At 45.6% G+C, this 17,618-nt stretch overlaps 1 protein-coding gene across 1 annotated transcript in view; it reads left to right on the forward strand.

Annotated features, from left to right (window-relative positions):
• sntb1 (syntrophin, basic 1) overlaps positions 1 to 17,618 on the forward strand; it is a 125,225-nt gene that overhangs the window by 90,059 nt on the left and 17,548 nt on the right. Inside the window, 3 exon segments of the mRNA XM_069920951.1 lie at positions 484 to 691; positions 2,462 to 2,578; positions 7,834 to 7,976. Of these exon segments, the coding sequence (XP_069777052.1) occupies positions 484 to 691; positions 2,462 to 2,578; positions 7,834 to 7,976 (468 nt within the window).

Consider the following 17,618-nt stretch of genomic DNA (forward strand, 5'->3'; position numbering starts at 1 on the left):
AGGGATCATAAAATAATGGGATTAATATAGATAAATTCATATAGATAGATGGTTAATGGTCAGCATGGTCTCGATAAGCTGAAGGGCCTGTTTCTGTCTTGGATTCCACAGCACCTCACCACCACTTTCTGGGCAGTTAGAGTTGGACAATATGTGCTGGCCTTGTCTGAGGCACCATAGTCCTGTGTGCTAATTTTATAAAGAGGTGAAGATCAGAGCAAATCATTTCCTAAACTTGACCCCTGTATCTCAGAGAAGGAGGATGCTTCTCCTCCAACCCCCTTCTGCCTGTGGCACACTGCTTGGAGATGGTTTGCTCAAGGACTGGACATATGGGTACAGGTAAATGAGGTGGAGGATGAGGAGTACCCAGAACTTATGACTCCCATGTTCAAGTCAAGAGTGGCCCCCTCATTCACTTGCAAGCAGATGTATGTCGGTGATGTCTGTGACTGCCCCTGACTTGATCGTTGCTTCCTTTAGGCAGGTTGAGTTGCATTCCCCCGATTGCAAGCACACGGTGGTTCTGAGGTGCAAGGATGCTCCCACTGCCAAAGCTTGGTTCAATACCATCCAAGCCAATGCCAACAGCCTGACGGACAAAGTCATCGCTGAGGTCAGAGATCAACTCAGCAGAACAGGGATAGCTGGGTGCCAAGAGGTCCGACACATGGGCTGGCTCGCAGCTAAGGTAAGGACAAAAGGGTTGGTGGTGTCCTGGTTGCATGTGGGGCAATAGGAGGTCCCTCTCTGCCAATAGCAATGTGGTGTTCAAAGGCAGGAGGGTACTGGAGGTTCCAGTTTGTTTCTTGTAACCTACTTTCTGACCAGAATCTCTGCACAGAGCTTGCTGAAGTATATTGCAAACATTTGTTGAATTATTTTGACTTCTGTTTTTAAGATCTTTGAATACAGCACATGATTATATTTTTCATTGCTCTGGAGAAGGAGGTTGTTCAGCCTAGAACAGCTCCCCAGGGTATTTACATCAGCCTGGTTATTTTCCTGCAAGCTAAATCCTCCATGTTATTAACAATTCCCCCAAATCCTGTCACGCTAATTAACCAACCAGGATAGAGTCACATAGTGAGGAAACAGGCCCGTTGGCCCAACTTGCCCATGCCGGCCAAAATGTCCCACCCACACTAGTCTCAACTGCCTTCGTCGGTCTCTCTCTCTCTCCACCCCACCCCCTTCCAGTTGCACTACTGTCTTCCCCTGCCCGACTTGCGCTGCCCATCTCTCGCCCATCCGACTCGCGCTGCTGGTCTCTCTTCCCACTTGCCGGTTAAAAAATTTACCCCTCTACCACTCAGGTTCCTGTTAAATCTTTTTCTCTCCTTCCCCCCCCCCCCCCCCCCCACCTTAAACCTCTATCCTCCGGTTACCGATTCCCAAACTGTGGGAAAAAGTCTCTATGTTTATGCAGGATGTGGAAAGAAATCAAGATCTCCAGGAGAATGACACAGCTCACACAGACAATGCCAGATGACAGGATTAACCCCAAGGCACTGGAGTTGAGCATGAGTTGATTTACTTGGGTAGCATACTATGCAAAGTTTTTTTTTAACTGTTCCTTTGTACAAGTGACAATTAAACATCGAATTGAATTTAGGTGGGGTGTTCCAGTTCTTGCTGATTGGCCCATGGTAACAGCAAGATGGCATGGCTGGGGTCAACTGAAACTCAGCGGGCAACACCCTGAGTTCAATTCCCATGTCAGAGCCTTCAGTACAGGATGCAGACTAATCTGTGGTGAGAGTGCCTCTCTGCTGAAGGTGCCATCTCTTGGGGGGCATGGAGGGGGGAATTGAAACTGAGGGTCCCCACCCCAAATTGGGTGGATGCAACTTTCCAAAGACTATTATAAATCAGGGAAATAGGGCAGCATTATGCTCCCTCCTGCTCCCTACTGAATCTGCCTCCACTTCCCTGACTGGACATGCTCACAGATCACAACTTACTGGAGTAAATAATCCATCCCACCCACCAATTTACCAGCACTCGCTTAATGTTAGTTAACAGCTGGCTTGCCTGTTATGCTGGTCAATGGGATCTTGTAGTGGCTAAAGCAGTTGTGAGCAGCCTGTCCAGTGCTTTGGAATGTCTCAGAGGTTATGAGATGATCTACAGTATTACAAGTCCTACCCCCCCCCCCACCCCCCACCACACCACATGGCAGGAAGGTCATTTTTGAATAAAACATCTGCATAGTGAACCCTTGACAAAAAACTGCAATATTTGTTGCCTTATTTAATATTTTATATGGAGTTTTACAGCATTGAAAAAAGGCCCTTCAGCCAAGCTTTGACTAAAGCTAGGCCCATTTGCCTATGCTCAGCCTGTGTTCCCATTAGTTTGGTTATATTTTTTCCCCTCGAGTAAACTCAATAAAAGCAAATTCTTATTTTGTAATGCATCTTTGTATGGTACAGTTAATGTGATTCTGTTGCAACACCAGTGTCCCCGGTTTGAATCCACTGCTGCCTGTGAGGAGTTTGGACGTTCTCCCCCTGACCTGTGTGGCTTTTCTCTGGGTGCTCCGTTTTCCTCCACCCTTCAAAAACATACACAGTTGGTAGGTTAATTGGTGGTATGGATTTCATGGGCCAGATGTACCTTCTGTTGTGCTGTATTGTTAAAATTAAATATTTGGATTACATACTAAACAAAGGTTTTCATGTATCTTGGTACAGGTGACAGTAAACAATTCAATTAATCACTGGGACAGATGGGCTGTTGCTCGAGGAGAGGGCTCTGACATTTACTGACAGGACTTTGCAGGATTTTGGATGCAACACTGGTGTTATCTTGGTACAGGCTTGGGGTAGTTCACATCTTAGTGTACAAAAGGGGCAGGCGTCACTGGCACTTTGTAGACCACAAGCCTCATGTCAGATTTGAATCTCACTCTATGAACATCTGATCCCCAATGGCCAAAAGCTGGAACTGCAAAGCTGGCAGGGAGGTTAATCCCTGACGTTCGCCTTTGATGAGAGATGACTCCAGGGAAATGGGCAGTGTCCACGTTTGTCGAGGGTGGGGGTGTTTATGGCAGAGACTTTTGTCTTGTGGAGGTGAGCAGCTCTGAACTGGACCTCAGAACACTGACTTGGCCACCAGGAGCAGAGGTGCTGAAGGTCAGATGGGTTCTCTTTTCTCTGCAGACCCACGTGGAAAGGTTGTCAGTGCTGAGTTGCAGTGAGAAGGAGTGTCAGGACAATGTTGCAAAGCAAGAACAATGTGCAGACAAATGGGACTAGTCCTGCAACTGCAAGGATGAGTTGGGCTGAAAGGCCTGTTCCGTGCTGAGAGACTAACAGGAAAATCAGGGCAGAAGGAAACCAGCAGGCCCCATTATTTATCAGGGCTATGCCTACTGTATCCCAGACCTCGTTCTTGTTCCTACCAGTTTCTCTTCCCCCTCAGTTCCTCAATTTTTAAAAAAAAAACGTACCTACTTCCTCTTTGATATATTTATGAAACTCCCGCCGCTGCAACCCTCTAAGGTGGCAATTCAATTTAATTCAGAGGCACAGTGTGGTAATAGGGCCCTTCTGGCCCATGAGCCCACAGCACCCAAGTACACCCACGTGACTAATTAACCTATCAGTCTCTTTGAAGTGTGGGAGGGAACGCACCCAAGTCACGGGGAGAACGTGCAAACTCCTTATAGAGAGTAGTGGATTTGAACCTGGGATGCTGGTGCTGTAGTAGCATCAAGCTAACCTCGCAGTCCCATTCCAGAGTGTGCTGTGAGACTGAGTCTGTGGCTGCCCCACTAGTTTGGGGAACAAACTGCATTCTGCAGGGACCAGACAATGAATATATATGACCTGTCACACAGTCCATTGACAGAGTCAAAGGCTTTTGTGAGGTCAAAGGAAGTATTCAGACAAATCCCAGCTTTAAAAGTAAAGCAGCTCTGCTTTTGTAGATGGTTTTCAATAGAAGCTTAGAAATAAGAGCACGTTAATTCCTCTTTATCCTTCCTGAGAGGTCAACGTCCAGAAGAGAAACCTTCTGATGTGCGTGCTGTCCCGCCCAATTATTGTACTTCCCATATGAGAGCCTGGCTGTGGGTCTGCATATTATAGTTGTGTGGTAAATCCTTCCTAGTATGGAACAGAATGCTTGTAGAAAGTCCAGGGCTAGAGGCCATTAATATACAAACTCTTTCAGAGATAGCATACAAATGATGGGCCAAATACCACACTCTCCACTTTATCACTGCACTATCTCTGCATTTAAATTTGTAGTTAAACAAAAATATCTGCACATGCTGGGACCAGGTTCAATTCTCAATATTTTGGATAAACTACTTCCTATGCCTGTTGGCGACATGGAACAATCCAAGCTGCACGCCTACACAAGCAGTCCTAACCCAAATGACCCATGATGAGCTCGAAAACTTTATCCACTTTGCTGCTAATTTTCATTCCAATCTCAAATTCACTTGCTCCACCTCTGGTAACACTTGCCTTTTCTCAATCTCTTTGTCTCTGGAGACAAATTCTCCACAGACATTTTCTACAAACGTACTAACTCCCACAGTTGCCTTGATTACACCTCTTTACACCAAGATGACTATAATGATTCTTCCTTTCTCTGAATTCCCCCACCTCCATTGCATCTGCTCACAGGATGTGGTCTTCCATTCTAGAACATCTGAGATGACCTGCTACTTCAAAAAATGACTTCCCTTGACTGCAGTCATCTCAGCCCTTACCTGCTGAAATACCTTCACTGTAACCTGCACTTCTATCGTGGCCCCCTCTGCCCCCAAACAGGATTCCCCTTGTTTTTACCTACCACCCTGTCAGCCTCCATATTTTCAGTCACCAACAATGTTTCCACAGGTTTTTCTCCCTCCAGGACTCACTCGTCCACTCATCCCTTCCCACATGATCACCCCTCCTTGGTACCTACCCCTATAAATGCTCGAAATGCCACACTTGAACCCTACCTGCTCCCCCATTGCCATTCAGGACCCCAAACAGACCTTCCACGTGAAGCAGCACTTCACTTAGAATCTGCAGGGAGCATCTACTGCATCTGGTGCTCCTATGGTGGCCTCCTCAACATGGGAGAGACTGGACATAGAGTGGGAGGTCATTTGCTGAGCACCTTCTCTCTGTCCGCAGCAAGAACGGGGATCTCCCGGTGACCACTATTTAAATGCCACAACCCATTCCTACACCGCTATGTCTGTCCACAGCCTTATGTACTTCCAAACCGTGGCCACCTGCAAATTGGAAAAAAAACACCCAATACTCCATCTGGGCATTCTCCAACCAGATGGCATTAACATTGACTTCTACAATTTCCATTAGTCCTCTCCCCTGTCTCATTCTCTATTCATCTGTCTTCATTCCTTCAGCTTTCCACCCCTTTCTCTCTCCATTCATAGAGGTAGTCCCTCCCCCCTATCACTTCTCAGCTTTTATCTCTTCTGTCTTCCTACCCACGTTCAGCTATGTTGGCCTGTGCTCCTCTCCCTCCCCCTTCCTTCTCCCCCTTCCTTCCTCTTCTCCTCTCCGACCTTTGTATTCAGCTGCCTGCATGATTTTTTTGCTCTTCAGGCTCAAAATATTGGTTATGTTAACTTTCTATAGATGCTGCATGACCTGCTGAGTTCCTCCAGCACTTTTGTGGGTGGACTTGCCTGGATAGCATGCAAAACCAAGTTTTTTCACTATATTGGTACTCGTGGCAATGAACAATTCAATTCTCTAGCTTATCAGCACATGAAGTATTTAATTTTAATGTAGAGATACAGCATGGCAACAGCCCCTTCTGCTGTGGGATTGGTCCTTTAATTTAGCAGAGCCCTGATCAGCTGGAGATCACTGACGTCTTGTGCCTCTGGGTGACGCCTTGCCATAAGATGGTGGTTTGGCTCAGCAGGAACAGGAGCCTTCAGTCAGTTTGCCTGCAGGCTGGGTTTGTGGTTCTGATGTCAGGAGCTACCAACGGGACTAAGGAGCAAGCGAGGGGGACTGCAGACTTCCCTGGATCTGTTCCCTTGATGGGTTATGTCCCAAGATCAAGACATTTAGGTAGGGTTGAAAGGGAAGGGGGGAGTGGGTTGGAGAGTGGGATGGGATAGGAGGGTTGGAAGTGGGAGGGGATGGGTTGGAGAGAGGGATGGAACGGGGAGGGTTGGAGAGCAGGATATTGACAGGGAGGGTTGGAGACAGGGACGGGGAGGGTTGGAGAGAGGGACAGGGAGATTTGGAGAGAGGGACGGTGAGGTTTGGAGACAGGGACGGGGAGGGTTGGAGAGAGGGACAGGGATAGGGAGGGTTGGAGAGGGGGACGGCATAATAATGAGTTTATAGTCATACATACTGTACAAATACATCTAAATTATTACTGCAGCCGAGCAGGAACTTTGTAAAAAAAAAGACTAAATAATGAAGAAACAGGTACATACTAAATGCTTAATTAAATTAAAAAGTCAATAAATACACAAAAATATTCACAATTATCCTGGTGCAATATAAAAGTGATGTGCATCTGTGGAGACCATCTACTTGTGGAGTTGGAGCTATCCCCGATTAGTATAACCAGGGGAGATTCAATAGCCTGATAATTGTTGGAAACAAACTGTTCTTAAACTAAGAGGTGTTAGTTTTCAGGCTCTGTACCTTCTGAAGGTAGCAATGAGAAGAGGTTGTGACCAGGGTGATGGGGTCCTTATGATGTTGGCTGCTTTCTTCACGAATCGCCTCACGTAGTTGTCTTCAATAGATGGGAGGTCAGAGCCTGTGATGGACCTGGCTATATTTGTTACTTTTTGCAGCCTTCTGCATTTCTGGGCACCTGAATTCCCAAACCAGGTTCTGATCCAACCAGTCAGGATGCTTTCCACAGTGCATCTGTAGAAGTTTGATGGAGAAACAGATGACATGCCAATTCTTCTTGGAAAGTGAAGGCATTAATGTGCCTTCTTCACGGTTTCCTGAATGTGCTGGCTCCAGGAGAGGTCTGCTAAAATATGGACTCCCAGGAACTTGAAGGTTCTGACCCTCTCCACTTCTGTGGACAGGTGCATGCCCTTTGCCTCTCCTTAATAAAGTCAGGAAGGATGGTGTCACAGTATTCTGTGAAAGGACAGCATGGACTATTGGGGAACTTTTAAATGTAAGTGGGTGCCTTAAACATAACATAAGTATTACAGGGATTGGATAGAATACCACCGACCCATTTCAACTTCCCTTCCCAATACATGGAATGTTGTCCACAGTGCAGACACCAAGCCCAGAGGATACACACTCGAGACACCGGGAGGCCTGGTGTAAGCTCACTGGTTTGAGAACATGGGAAGAGAAAGCAGGGGCAATATATTTTTCCTTTCTGCCTTTGTCCCACTCCTCTGCTGAGACCCCAACCAACAATATGCATTGTTTAGTGTCTCACACTAAACAAAGCTCCTCCGCATTCTAGCATTAAACTAGCTGGGGTTGAGTGCAGAACGCAAAAGTGTTGGAGCGACTCAATAGGTCATACGGCAGGATAACCTCTGATTCCAGTTTGGGCCCTTCGTCAAGGTATGAGCAAAATCAGACAAGTAGCTGAATAAAAAAAGTGGGTGGAGGAGAGGAAAGGGAAGGAGCACAGGCTAACAGGTCAGAGGTTCTGGTGGTACAGGTAGGAGGATTCTATTCTGGAACCGGCTGCAGCAGGTTGTGATTTCTGTGTGACCAAAGAACTGAAACCAATGCCAGGTGACATTTCCGAAATGAGGAGTGATGGATCCCTATTCTCTCTCTCTCTCTCTCTCTCTCTTTCTTTCTTTCTTTCTTTCTCTCTCTCTCTCTCTCGCTGCAGACACTGATGGAGGTTGAGAAGAAGCCCTGGAAACCGATGTTGGTGCTGCTCACCGAGAAGAACCTGCTCCTGTATCAGAGCATGCCTCGCCTGAAGGAGTCCTGGCTCAGCCCGGCCCATACTCTCCCACTGGTCGCGACCAGGTAAGATTGTGGATTCTGTGGAGGTGACGTCTTCACCAACAGAAACTTCATTTTCCTCTCACAGAATTAGTAAGCCTCATCTTCAATCTAGCTTTGATTGGAGGGTGGATGCATACTATGCCTTTCCCTCTCTCTTGTTCACTGCATGCAACAAACTGACACTGTCAATCTTGAGCTGCAGGTGGCTCTTATTTCCCAGGGATCCTGGAACTTGAGGAGCAACTATGTTCTGCAAGTCATGGTCTTAATTTAATGCAGATGTACAGCATGGTAACAGACCCTTCCGGCCCTGAGCCAGCATCACTCATATACACCCATGTGATTGATCAGCCCTCTCACCCTGTATTCTTTGGAAGATGGGAGGAAACTAGATCACCCAATGAAAACCCAGTCAGATGAGCAAACTGCTTCCAGACAGTGAGGAGCTTGAGACTGGGTCATGGCACTGTAATAGCAGTACACTAACCACTACACAACCCATATAACAAATAGATCCAGCAATGGTCTTTGTTATGGTGGATATGGTACAAGAATAACAACTTGAGTCTCAATGTGGATAAGACAAAGGAGATGACTGTAGATTTCAGGAGGACTAGGGACAGCCACCCCCCACTATACATCAATAAATTGCTTGAAAATATCCGTGCTATGTCTATATTTGGTTTGCTTGTTTTTACTCTGAGGACCGAAGAACACCATTTTGTCTAATTGTATTTACAATTGTATTATAATAATTTACTTGAACTTGTTGGAAGTTTCAGTTCTGACCCCTACAAGCAATATCCAAATTCAGCCTGAAATCCAGCATGGATGTTGTGTTCCTTATCATGAGAGGTTAGATCCATCAATCAAAGAGCTGCCGGGTTAACAGGCATCCGATTGCATGTCCTCTCCCCTTTGCCGTGACTCAGCCCCCTTCCCCGCATCACTTCCACCACCACCTACTCATGCAGCTAATAAAATTCATCTGAGATTTAACAGCGACTGTCCAGCATCAACTGTTGTGCGCTGAAAATAACTTCCCCTTCTCTCTGTGTATAGAATTGTGAAGGCCTCACCATCTCCCCTCCTCTCCTTCCATCCCTCCTTCTCTCTCCTCCTCCTTCCCTCTCTCCTTACTCTCTCCCTTCCCCTCTTCTGTCTCTCTTTTCTAGCTTCCTCTCACTCACCTCAGTCCCTACTCTCTCTCCCTCCTCTATCATTTCTACTCCCTTCATTTCCTCCTTCCTCTCTTTTCTACCTTCTTCCAATCACTTCTCTCTCTCCTCTCTGCTTTTCCCCTCCCTCCCTCCCTCACGTGTACACACACATCATAGTTGGGCAGAATGGGTCAAAACATTCAAGCTGTTGATCCCACAAACCTCAGCAACAGTTGTAAACTCTCACCTGCCAGTTTAAACTCCCAGTTCAGTTCAGCATTCCAGCTCTGCAGTTTTCACCAGCTTTTCCAGATGGGCACACACATGGGTACAGTTGCAGAGACCTGCATGTGCAAAGACATACACACAGACATGCACGCCAAGGGATGTCAAGTCCCTCACCAAATCTATCAATTGATAGATAGCAGGGGCCCGCAGTGTGGATGAGTGGGATTGTCCTGGGCTCTGCTTAAGGCCTGAATTTGAGTGGTGTCGGCTCCCAATCCTCAGTAGGGAGACACAGCAGGAAAAAATGAAAACAGTTTTTTTTTTGAATGCTAACTATCTCTGAAAGACACAGTTCCTGTCTGAAGGTGATCAGAGTTATAGCCAAGAATAAAAACAAACTGCTGGAGAAACCCAGTGCATCAGACAGCATCTGTAGAGGCAGAGAGATGATTTAGACCCTGCATCAGGACTGGGAGTGTTGATGGAAGGTAACCTGTATAAAGAGAGAAGCAGGTGATGGGTGGATTCAGGTGAGGCAGTGTTGATGGGCAGGTCTTGGAGGAGTTGGGGATGGGTGGAGATGAGTGCCGTTTGTGAATTATTTGCTACAAACTTCAGCATCTGCATTCTTTTGCATCGACATCTGATAATGTTTTGCCAGCAGTTTAAATACCAAGCAATTTCCCCATATCATTTAAAAATAAAACCATTTCATTCTCGCCTGGAAAATTCTTTGGTCATCTCACTTCAGAGATACCCCCTGGAGATGTAACAGGAAGAGAAGTCCTGTGCCTGCCATATGCCAAAGCTGACCTCAGGATGTGGGTGGACTTGTGTTGATTATTTCATCTGAATCTGATCTCTTGTTGAGTTGATGTAAAGCTGAGGGTTTTATCTAGTCTGGTCTGAGATGTTCCTGAAAAAGTTGACACATCTGGTAATCACCCACCCAGCTTATTCCCATAAGCCTCACTCGAATCGGCTCCTATCTTTTGATACTGTTTTTGCCAATTCTGCCTTTCACCGGAATCCGTTGCTGTCAGCGAGGAGTTGATATGTCTCTCTGAGTCAGCATGGGTTTCCTCCGCATGCTCCAGTTTCCTCCCATGTTTCAAAAGACGTTTGAAGTCGATAGGTGAATTGGTGATGTGGATGGATATGGGCGACGTGGACTTGAGGACTGGAAGGCTGTGTTACTGTGCTGTATCTCAGAATTATAAATATTTGCTGAGAATCTAACTGCCACTGGCATCTCTGCTGTCATCTCACGGTCAAGTTGTAGCAAATTCAGTGGGTTACTCAGGGTAGGGGTTGTCACTCACTTCGAAGAAAAATATTGGATGCTTTTACTTACTCTAGGTGCTGCATGACCTGAGTTTCTCCAGCACTTGGTATGTACTGCGCTCAACCCTGGCATCTACAGGTTTTCTTTTTTTAACTTCATTTTTAATAAGAGCCTTTGTTAACCTGAGTAACTGTTAATTCTGATTCTCTTTTTGGTTTCCTTATTTTTCATTTAGCTGTAAGGAACACAGAATAGGTCTATAGGTGAGCAAGCAGCAAACCTGCCAGGGAACTCAGCGAGTCAGGCAGCATCGATGGAAGGAGGCATCAGTCAACGTTTCGGGTCGAAGTCCGGCCTCTCATTTTCCCTCCACAGATGCTGCCTGACCCACTGAGCTCCTCTGGCAGTTTTTTTTTGCTGTAGGTTCCAGTATCTTGTGCCTCCCAGTTTTACTGGTGTGACCAGGAATAAGAAATTTGGGTTGCTTTATTAAAAAATGTGGGCCTTTTTACTTACAATCTTACTTGCATTAGAAACAAGGAGGTGAATGGGGAAAGGATAGGACCACTCAAGGACAAAAGAGGGACTTTATGTTTGGGGTCAGGAAGTGGGCGAGGTACAAAATGAGTACTTTGCATCAGTGCCTTCCAAGGAGAAGGACACATCGTACTTGAAAATCCTTAAAATATAAATTGGTTTAATAACAATGAGCAGCCGGTTAGCATAAGACAGCGCTAGCGACCAGGGCTCAAATCTGGTCCTGTCTGGCGGAGTTGTATGCTCTACCCATGTTGGCGTCGGCTTTCTCCGGGTGCTCCAGTTTTCCACCCTCCAATAATGTAAGGGGTCTGTAAGTTAACTGGTGCATTTGGAGAGCACAGGCTCATGGACTGGGAGGGCTTGTTATTATGTTGTGGATATAAAATTAAATGAAAGCCTCTCCATCTGTCCCACTCTCTGATGTCAAATATCCTGAGTACGCCCCGTACCCTCAGGTCCCTCAGTCTGATGCCTCCCTCAACTTGATGGTCTTGATGCCGGACACAGCCTAGAGATTAAGTCCAAGAGATTTCAGCTGCCATCAGGGCAATAGCTATTGGTACAGGGAGACATGCCGAGATACAGTCACCTACCACCCTGGGCGGTTGGTAAGGTAACTGCTGGTCAGTGAATTGGATAAGATAGGTTAATTTACTGGGTTGTGGTTTAAGCACTCGTGGACGTAGCAAGAAGGAACTCTGCCCCAGTCAAGAGTTCTGTGGAGGCCAAGGCCTGGCTGAGATCCATGGAATCTTCCTGTTGTGGAGGAAATAATGTGTGATCCTGACTGGAAGAGAGGTCTTTCTTACCTTTGTGTCAGGGGGTCAAGTCCACGGGAGAAATGAACTGTGGAGGGTGGGGGGCGGTGGGCGGGTGTACCAGTATTCATCACAGACAATCTTGCTGCCTGTAGGCTCTTCCTGTGCATGGTAACCACTTCACTGCTCTGCAATGTGTTGAGACAGGGTCTGTGTATATTATCTGCCCAACACATCTCCCTTAAACGTCCTCCCCTTCTCCTTAAACATGTGCTCTAGTGTATGACAGTTTTACCCAGGGGAAAGATTTCAATTTCGATCTGATCAGTACCACTTGTGATTCTATGTACCTCTGTCAGGTCTTCTTTTCAGCCTCTCATCAAGATGTTTTGCCTGATATTTCCCTCTGGAGCTCTATCCCTCCCAGCCTTGCATTCCCATTTTCCCATCTAACAGTTCCAAAACAATAGTTTAAAGGGCTGCTGTCAATTGACCCAGTATGTAGATAAAGAGATTGCATGGGTCTATGGAGCTGTGAGGTAGCAGACCTCCAGTTTTATGATCCTTAAGCCCTGCCCTCGATGTGTACATCAGAAGGAAATTGCATTTAAGCCACATATTAGTGCCGAGGATGAGATGCCTATTGAAGAACATTATAGAGGACAAGAGGCAAAGAGGTCCAGGGAAGTAATTGCAAAGCTGAAGATGGTGCAGTCATCTGAGGATGACCAAGCAGCCAGAATTGGAGAAAAGGGAGAGTTGCAGTACCAGAGGTTGCAAAGGGGTGATGGGCATGTTTAAACTGAGGCACATTTGGAGAAGAGATGATGGTGATTGAGACATAGTGAATTATTTTAGGATGAGACAGTAGCTTTAGAATGAAGGAGGCCTGAGGTCCTGCAATCGAGGAGTCAGGACTGGCGATTACAAAGGCACAAGTGCTACAGTGGATTCTAAACCATTATCCTGTGGTGGTGGAGTGCGTTCCCCAAGAGCAACGTCTGCCCGTTAGCTGGATGAGTGAACTCTTCCTGCTTGGTGAGGACTCTGATTACACCCCACCAAGAGCTGGTACCTACACCAGATAGAGGGGAGGGAGGGGGAATGGGAAGGAATGAGTTGAAAATGCTTGCACACAGAAGTCTGTGCTCAACAAAATCACATGTTGTTGAGTTACGTTGCTCGGTGAACATTTGATAGATGCATTCAATCATTTCATTTTTCTCTGCTGTTAAGAACAAGGCTTTGGATTGTTCATGCAACAGGCCTGCACTGCATCTAGAATTTGACTCCAATACTGACTTTTCATTGTACCTCTTGTGAAGTAACCGGGGGAGAAGAGCTCCTCTGATCCCAAATCCTTCAGGGTGAACCTATAAGTAGAGCAGTGCAGCTGTATCAAACTCTGATTAGATTACACTTATAGCACTGTGTTTAGATCTGGTCTCCTCATTACGGTAAGGATGTGGAAGCATCAGAGAGGGTGCAGAGGAAATTTAGCAGGATGTTGCCTGAATTGGAGAAAATACCTTATGAAGCAAGGTTGACAGAATAAGGGTTTTCTCTTTGGAGCAATGGAGAGCTGACTCAATTAAGGTGTCAATAGAGTGGACAGCAACATCTTTCCCCCAGGATGACAAGTGCAAATACCAGAGGATGTCTGATTAAGAAGAGTGGAGGAAAGTTTAGAGGACATAATAGATCCAAGATTTTTTTTACACAGAGTACTGTTTCCTTGGAACACATTGCTGGGGGTGGTTGCGTTATCTGTCACAATAGGAACATTCAGACTTTTAGAGAGGTACGTGGATGTAAGAAAAAATGGAGGGTTATGGGTGTGAAGGAGGGAATGGTTAGTTTGTTATGGAGCAGATTGACATAGGTCAGCAAAACATCATGGGCTGAAGGGCCTGTACTTTACTGTTCTTGTATTCTAGTCTGCATCAGGACAGCAGCCAGCAGGAATTGTGTCTAATTAAGACAACGCAAGAAGGCAGGAAAAGAACTAGACTAGGGATTAATTTGTAAAGCTCTTTCCTCCTTTTTGGCGGAAGGGAGTTGATGGTAAAAGTGAGTCAGCAGTGGAGCAAGAACAAATTGTAGAGAGTGGGGGTCATATCAGGATCATGGGGGAAAAAAATCACCTGGCAGTGATCAACCTTCCATTTATTTCTGCCTGGAAGCTTTTCAAAGGAGAATCAGTGCACAAGATCTTGTGCAGGGAACTGGAGCTTTTGATATCCTTCCTGGAATGTGGCAAGCATTCCACCACAAGCTTGCTTCCCGACTCTAAACACAAGTGCAGCCGCTCCAAATTTAGCTGTGGCTTGGTGAGGGTGCCCTCAGCTTGGAGGAGTTTGGATTCAAGTCCCACTTCAGTGAAACGAACACAAAATTCAAGTCAAGTTTATTGCCACCTGATAGTATTTGTACATCCTGATGGGAAAAGTGTATCTCTGGACCATAGTGCACACTGCACCCACACTCTGCACACAAACAACACGTTGACAGGAATCATAAATAAATAAATAGACGAATAGATGGGTTATATATATATATAAATAATTTGTGTGTTTCTAGGATTGTTGAACAATCTCACTGCCTGCTGGAAGAAGCTGTTTTCCAGCCTGGCAGTCCTGGTTTTTATGCTGCTGTACATTTTCCTTGAAGGATGCTTATCCAGGGCATTGTCAAGGGATTGCTGCGCCGTCTTTCAGATGAGATGCTAAACTTTGGCCATCTCTGTTACTTGCACAAGATACCATGTAATTTGGGTAAAAGGGTCTTGACCGTGTGCTGGCCCATTATTTATTGATGATGGCAACTGTAAACACAGGTTGTCTGGTTATTGGTTCTGTTGTGCACCAAATAAGTATAGATGTGACAGCAGGCACACAATTAAGAATTCTGCAAAGAAACCTTGAGTTATAAAGGAATTATAAAAAAAAGGTATCTGGCATTTTGTCATTCTAAAAAGTGACTTAAAATAGAGGTGTATAGGATTATGAGGTGGATACCCAGCACCTTTTTCCCAGGGCAACAACAGCAAATACAAGATGACGGGAGAGAAATTTAGGAGAGATATCAGAGGTAAGTTTTTTACATAGAGAGTGGTGGGCACCTGGAATGCATTGCTGGGTGTGGTGGTGGTGTCTGGTACAATAGAAAAATTTAAAAGACTACTAGGCACGTGAATATAAGAAAAATAAGTGTGAGGTAGAGAAGATTGTAGTGGAGTAGGTGTACAGAGGTCGGCACAACATCGTGGGCTGAAAGGCCTGTACTGTGTTGTAATATTTGTTGTTGCTTTGGGGAACCACTGACCATTTGGAGTGTTGAATTGGTTGGTATAGTTAGCTTGTTGCAGCACTAGTGATCAGGACTGGGATTTGAATCCCAAGCTATTAGGAGGAGTTTGTGCGTTCTCCCTTGGTGGGTTTCCTCCGGGTGCTGCAGTTTCCTTCCACTGTTCAAAAAAAAACTGGGGGTTGAAGGTCAATTGGATGTAATCGGAGAGCAAGGGCTCATGGGCTGAAAGGGCCTGTTATGTGCTGGATGTCTAAATTTGAAATGTAAATTAAATAAATGCAAAAATTAAAGACCCTGACTGGAAGATTAAAAGTTTAAACTTAATACTTTGAGTTCATGAGGATTGTTGCTCCCCTCAATGCACATCCAGCACTAAATGAATGCAAGGACTGGATTGGCACGTGTGCATAGAGGGAGGCAGATTCTGCAGGAAGGAGGAAGATGTTGATGCCCTCACTGAGAGGGGAATTAATGCTGAGCTATACCTGCTCCATTGAAGGTTGAGACAGAATGTGAGCACAGCACAGGGAAATGAGACCACCTCAGGGAGACACCTTGATCGGCACGATGACTTGAGTCAAAGGCCTGTTCCTATGCTGTATAACACTGCAATCAGGACAGAGACAGTTACATTGAGTTTCTCATGGTCTTGGGACGTTGGGAACTGCCAATAACTATGTCACACATGTCAAACTCAGGCCCGCGGGCCAAATTTGGCCCGTGATATAATATTTGGCCCGCAAGATCATATCAAATATGTATTAGAGCTGGCCGCCACGCCAGTATAGCGCATGCACAGCTAATACTACAAATCCCAGAATGCTTTGCAAATGCGTTGGCGCCGGCCCGTAAGCCCGCTAATCGCCCCCACCTCCGCTGTTTACTTTCATTAGCACCTGCGACCTGTCGCCCAACTCACATGTAATAAACCCCTTACGAAAAATGGCCAAACGAAAGACAGAAAACAGGACCTTTCAAGACAGGTGGGAGGCAGACTATATGTTCATCATTTTAAAAGACAAACCTGTTTGTCATTGAAGCAAGTTGTTATTTTTTTGTGGAAAAGAAAAATACATTTAAAAGGAGCTTAAAGGCTACAGAGAAATATTATTTATTGAATATTTTATTTCTCATTTGTTAATGCTTCTTCTGGAAAGAGTTTAACCAAAACGATTATTAAACATTTATTTTAATAAGAAAAAGTTTAACATTACATATGTTGAAAGAAGAGAAAACATGCAGATGTTGTTGAAAATTTTCAATAAATATTTAGTTTTGCCCACGACTTAGTCCAAGTTTTTAATTTTGGCCCTCCGTGAATTTGTTTGACACTCCTGAACTACGTAATCCTTTATCAGGATCTTGATTGAATGATGCACGTTGCCCATGTCTCCACTGAAGAAATAGCTGCTGAAAATTTGATGTAATCTTTTGTGTCTGTTTTATGGGACTCTGTTTAAGGTGTCAATCAAACAAGGGCATCTCACTCTGGAGCATCAACTTGGATTTTTGCAAGTGAGACTTGAAACAATGATCTTCCACTTCACATCCAGAGCACTGATAGAGAAAGGCCCAGGTAGATGCAGCCTGACCTCATGGACAATAATTAGTAAGAGTTCGTACTTGCATAAAGGAATTTTAAAAAAGTCAGCGGGTTTAGTGCCATTTGAGGCGCAGCAAAGTCGAGGAGAGAGGAGGAGCAAGAAACGGCCGAGAGGTGAGTCACGTTAAGGTTTAAAAAGAGTAAGAAAGGCAACTGAAGGGTTAAGCAGAGTGTTGATTTGTGGGAGTGAGAAATCGGGTATTAAGATAATTGGCGGAGACCAATAAAGGGAGGGGTAGCTGAGGGAGCGGCCAGGGAGTGAGTGGAACAGGGAAGGAATGGGACTTTGGATCAAGAGGCTTCAGTGAGAAGAGGCTGAGAAAGACCTAGCTTGTTTGCTACCAGAGAGGTAAGGCCAGGTGAGATAGTTAAATATTTTAATTAAAGTTAGATAATACAGTCAGCTAGGGCAGTGGGTTGCTCCGGTTGTGGGATGTGAGAAATCTGGGATAGTGTATTTGTCCCTGATGACTACACATGCAGAAGGTGCATCCAGCTGTTGCTCCTTACAGCCCGAGTTAGGGAACTGGAGCAGAAGTTGGATGAAGTTGGGGGAGGCAGAGGAAATGGCAGACAGGAGTGTCAGGGAGGCGGTCACCCCTATAATTCAGGCAGGTAGCTGGGTGACTGTCAGGAGAGGGAAGGAGAAGATGTAGACAGCTCAGTGAACCCCTGTGGATGTTCCCATCAACAGCAGGTATACCATTTTGGATACTGTTGATGGGAACTTACAAGTGACAAGTTGAGGTGGTCATGTCTCCGGTGCAGAGGCTGGCCCCC

Source organism: Narcine bancroftii, chromosome 2 (genome assembly GCF_036971445.1).
Source record: "Narcine bancroftii isolate sNarBan1 chromosome 2, sNarBan1.hap1, whole genome shotgun sequence".
Classification (NCBI taxonomy): domain Eukaryota; kingdom Metazoa; phylum Chordata; class Chondrichthyes; order Torpediniformes; family Narcinidae; genus Narcine; species Narcine bancroftii.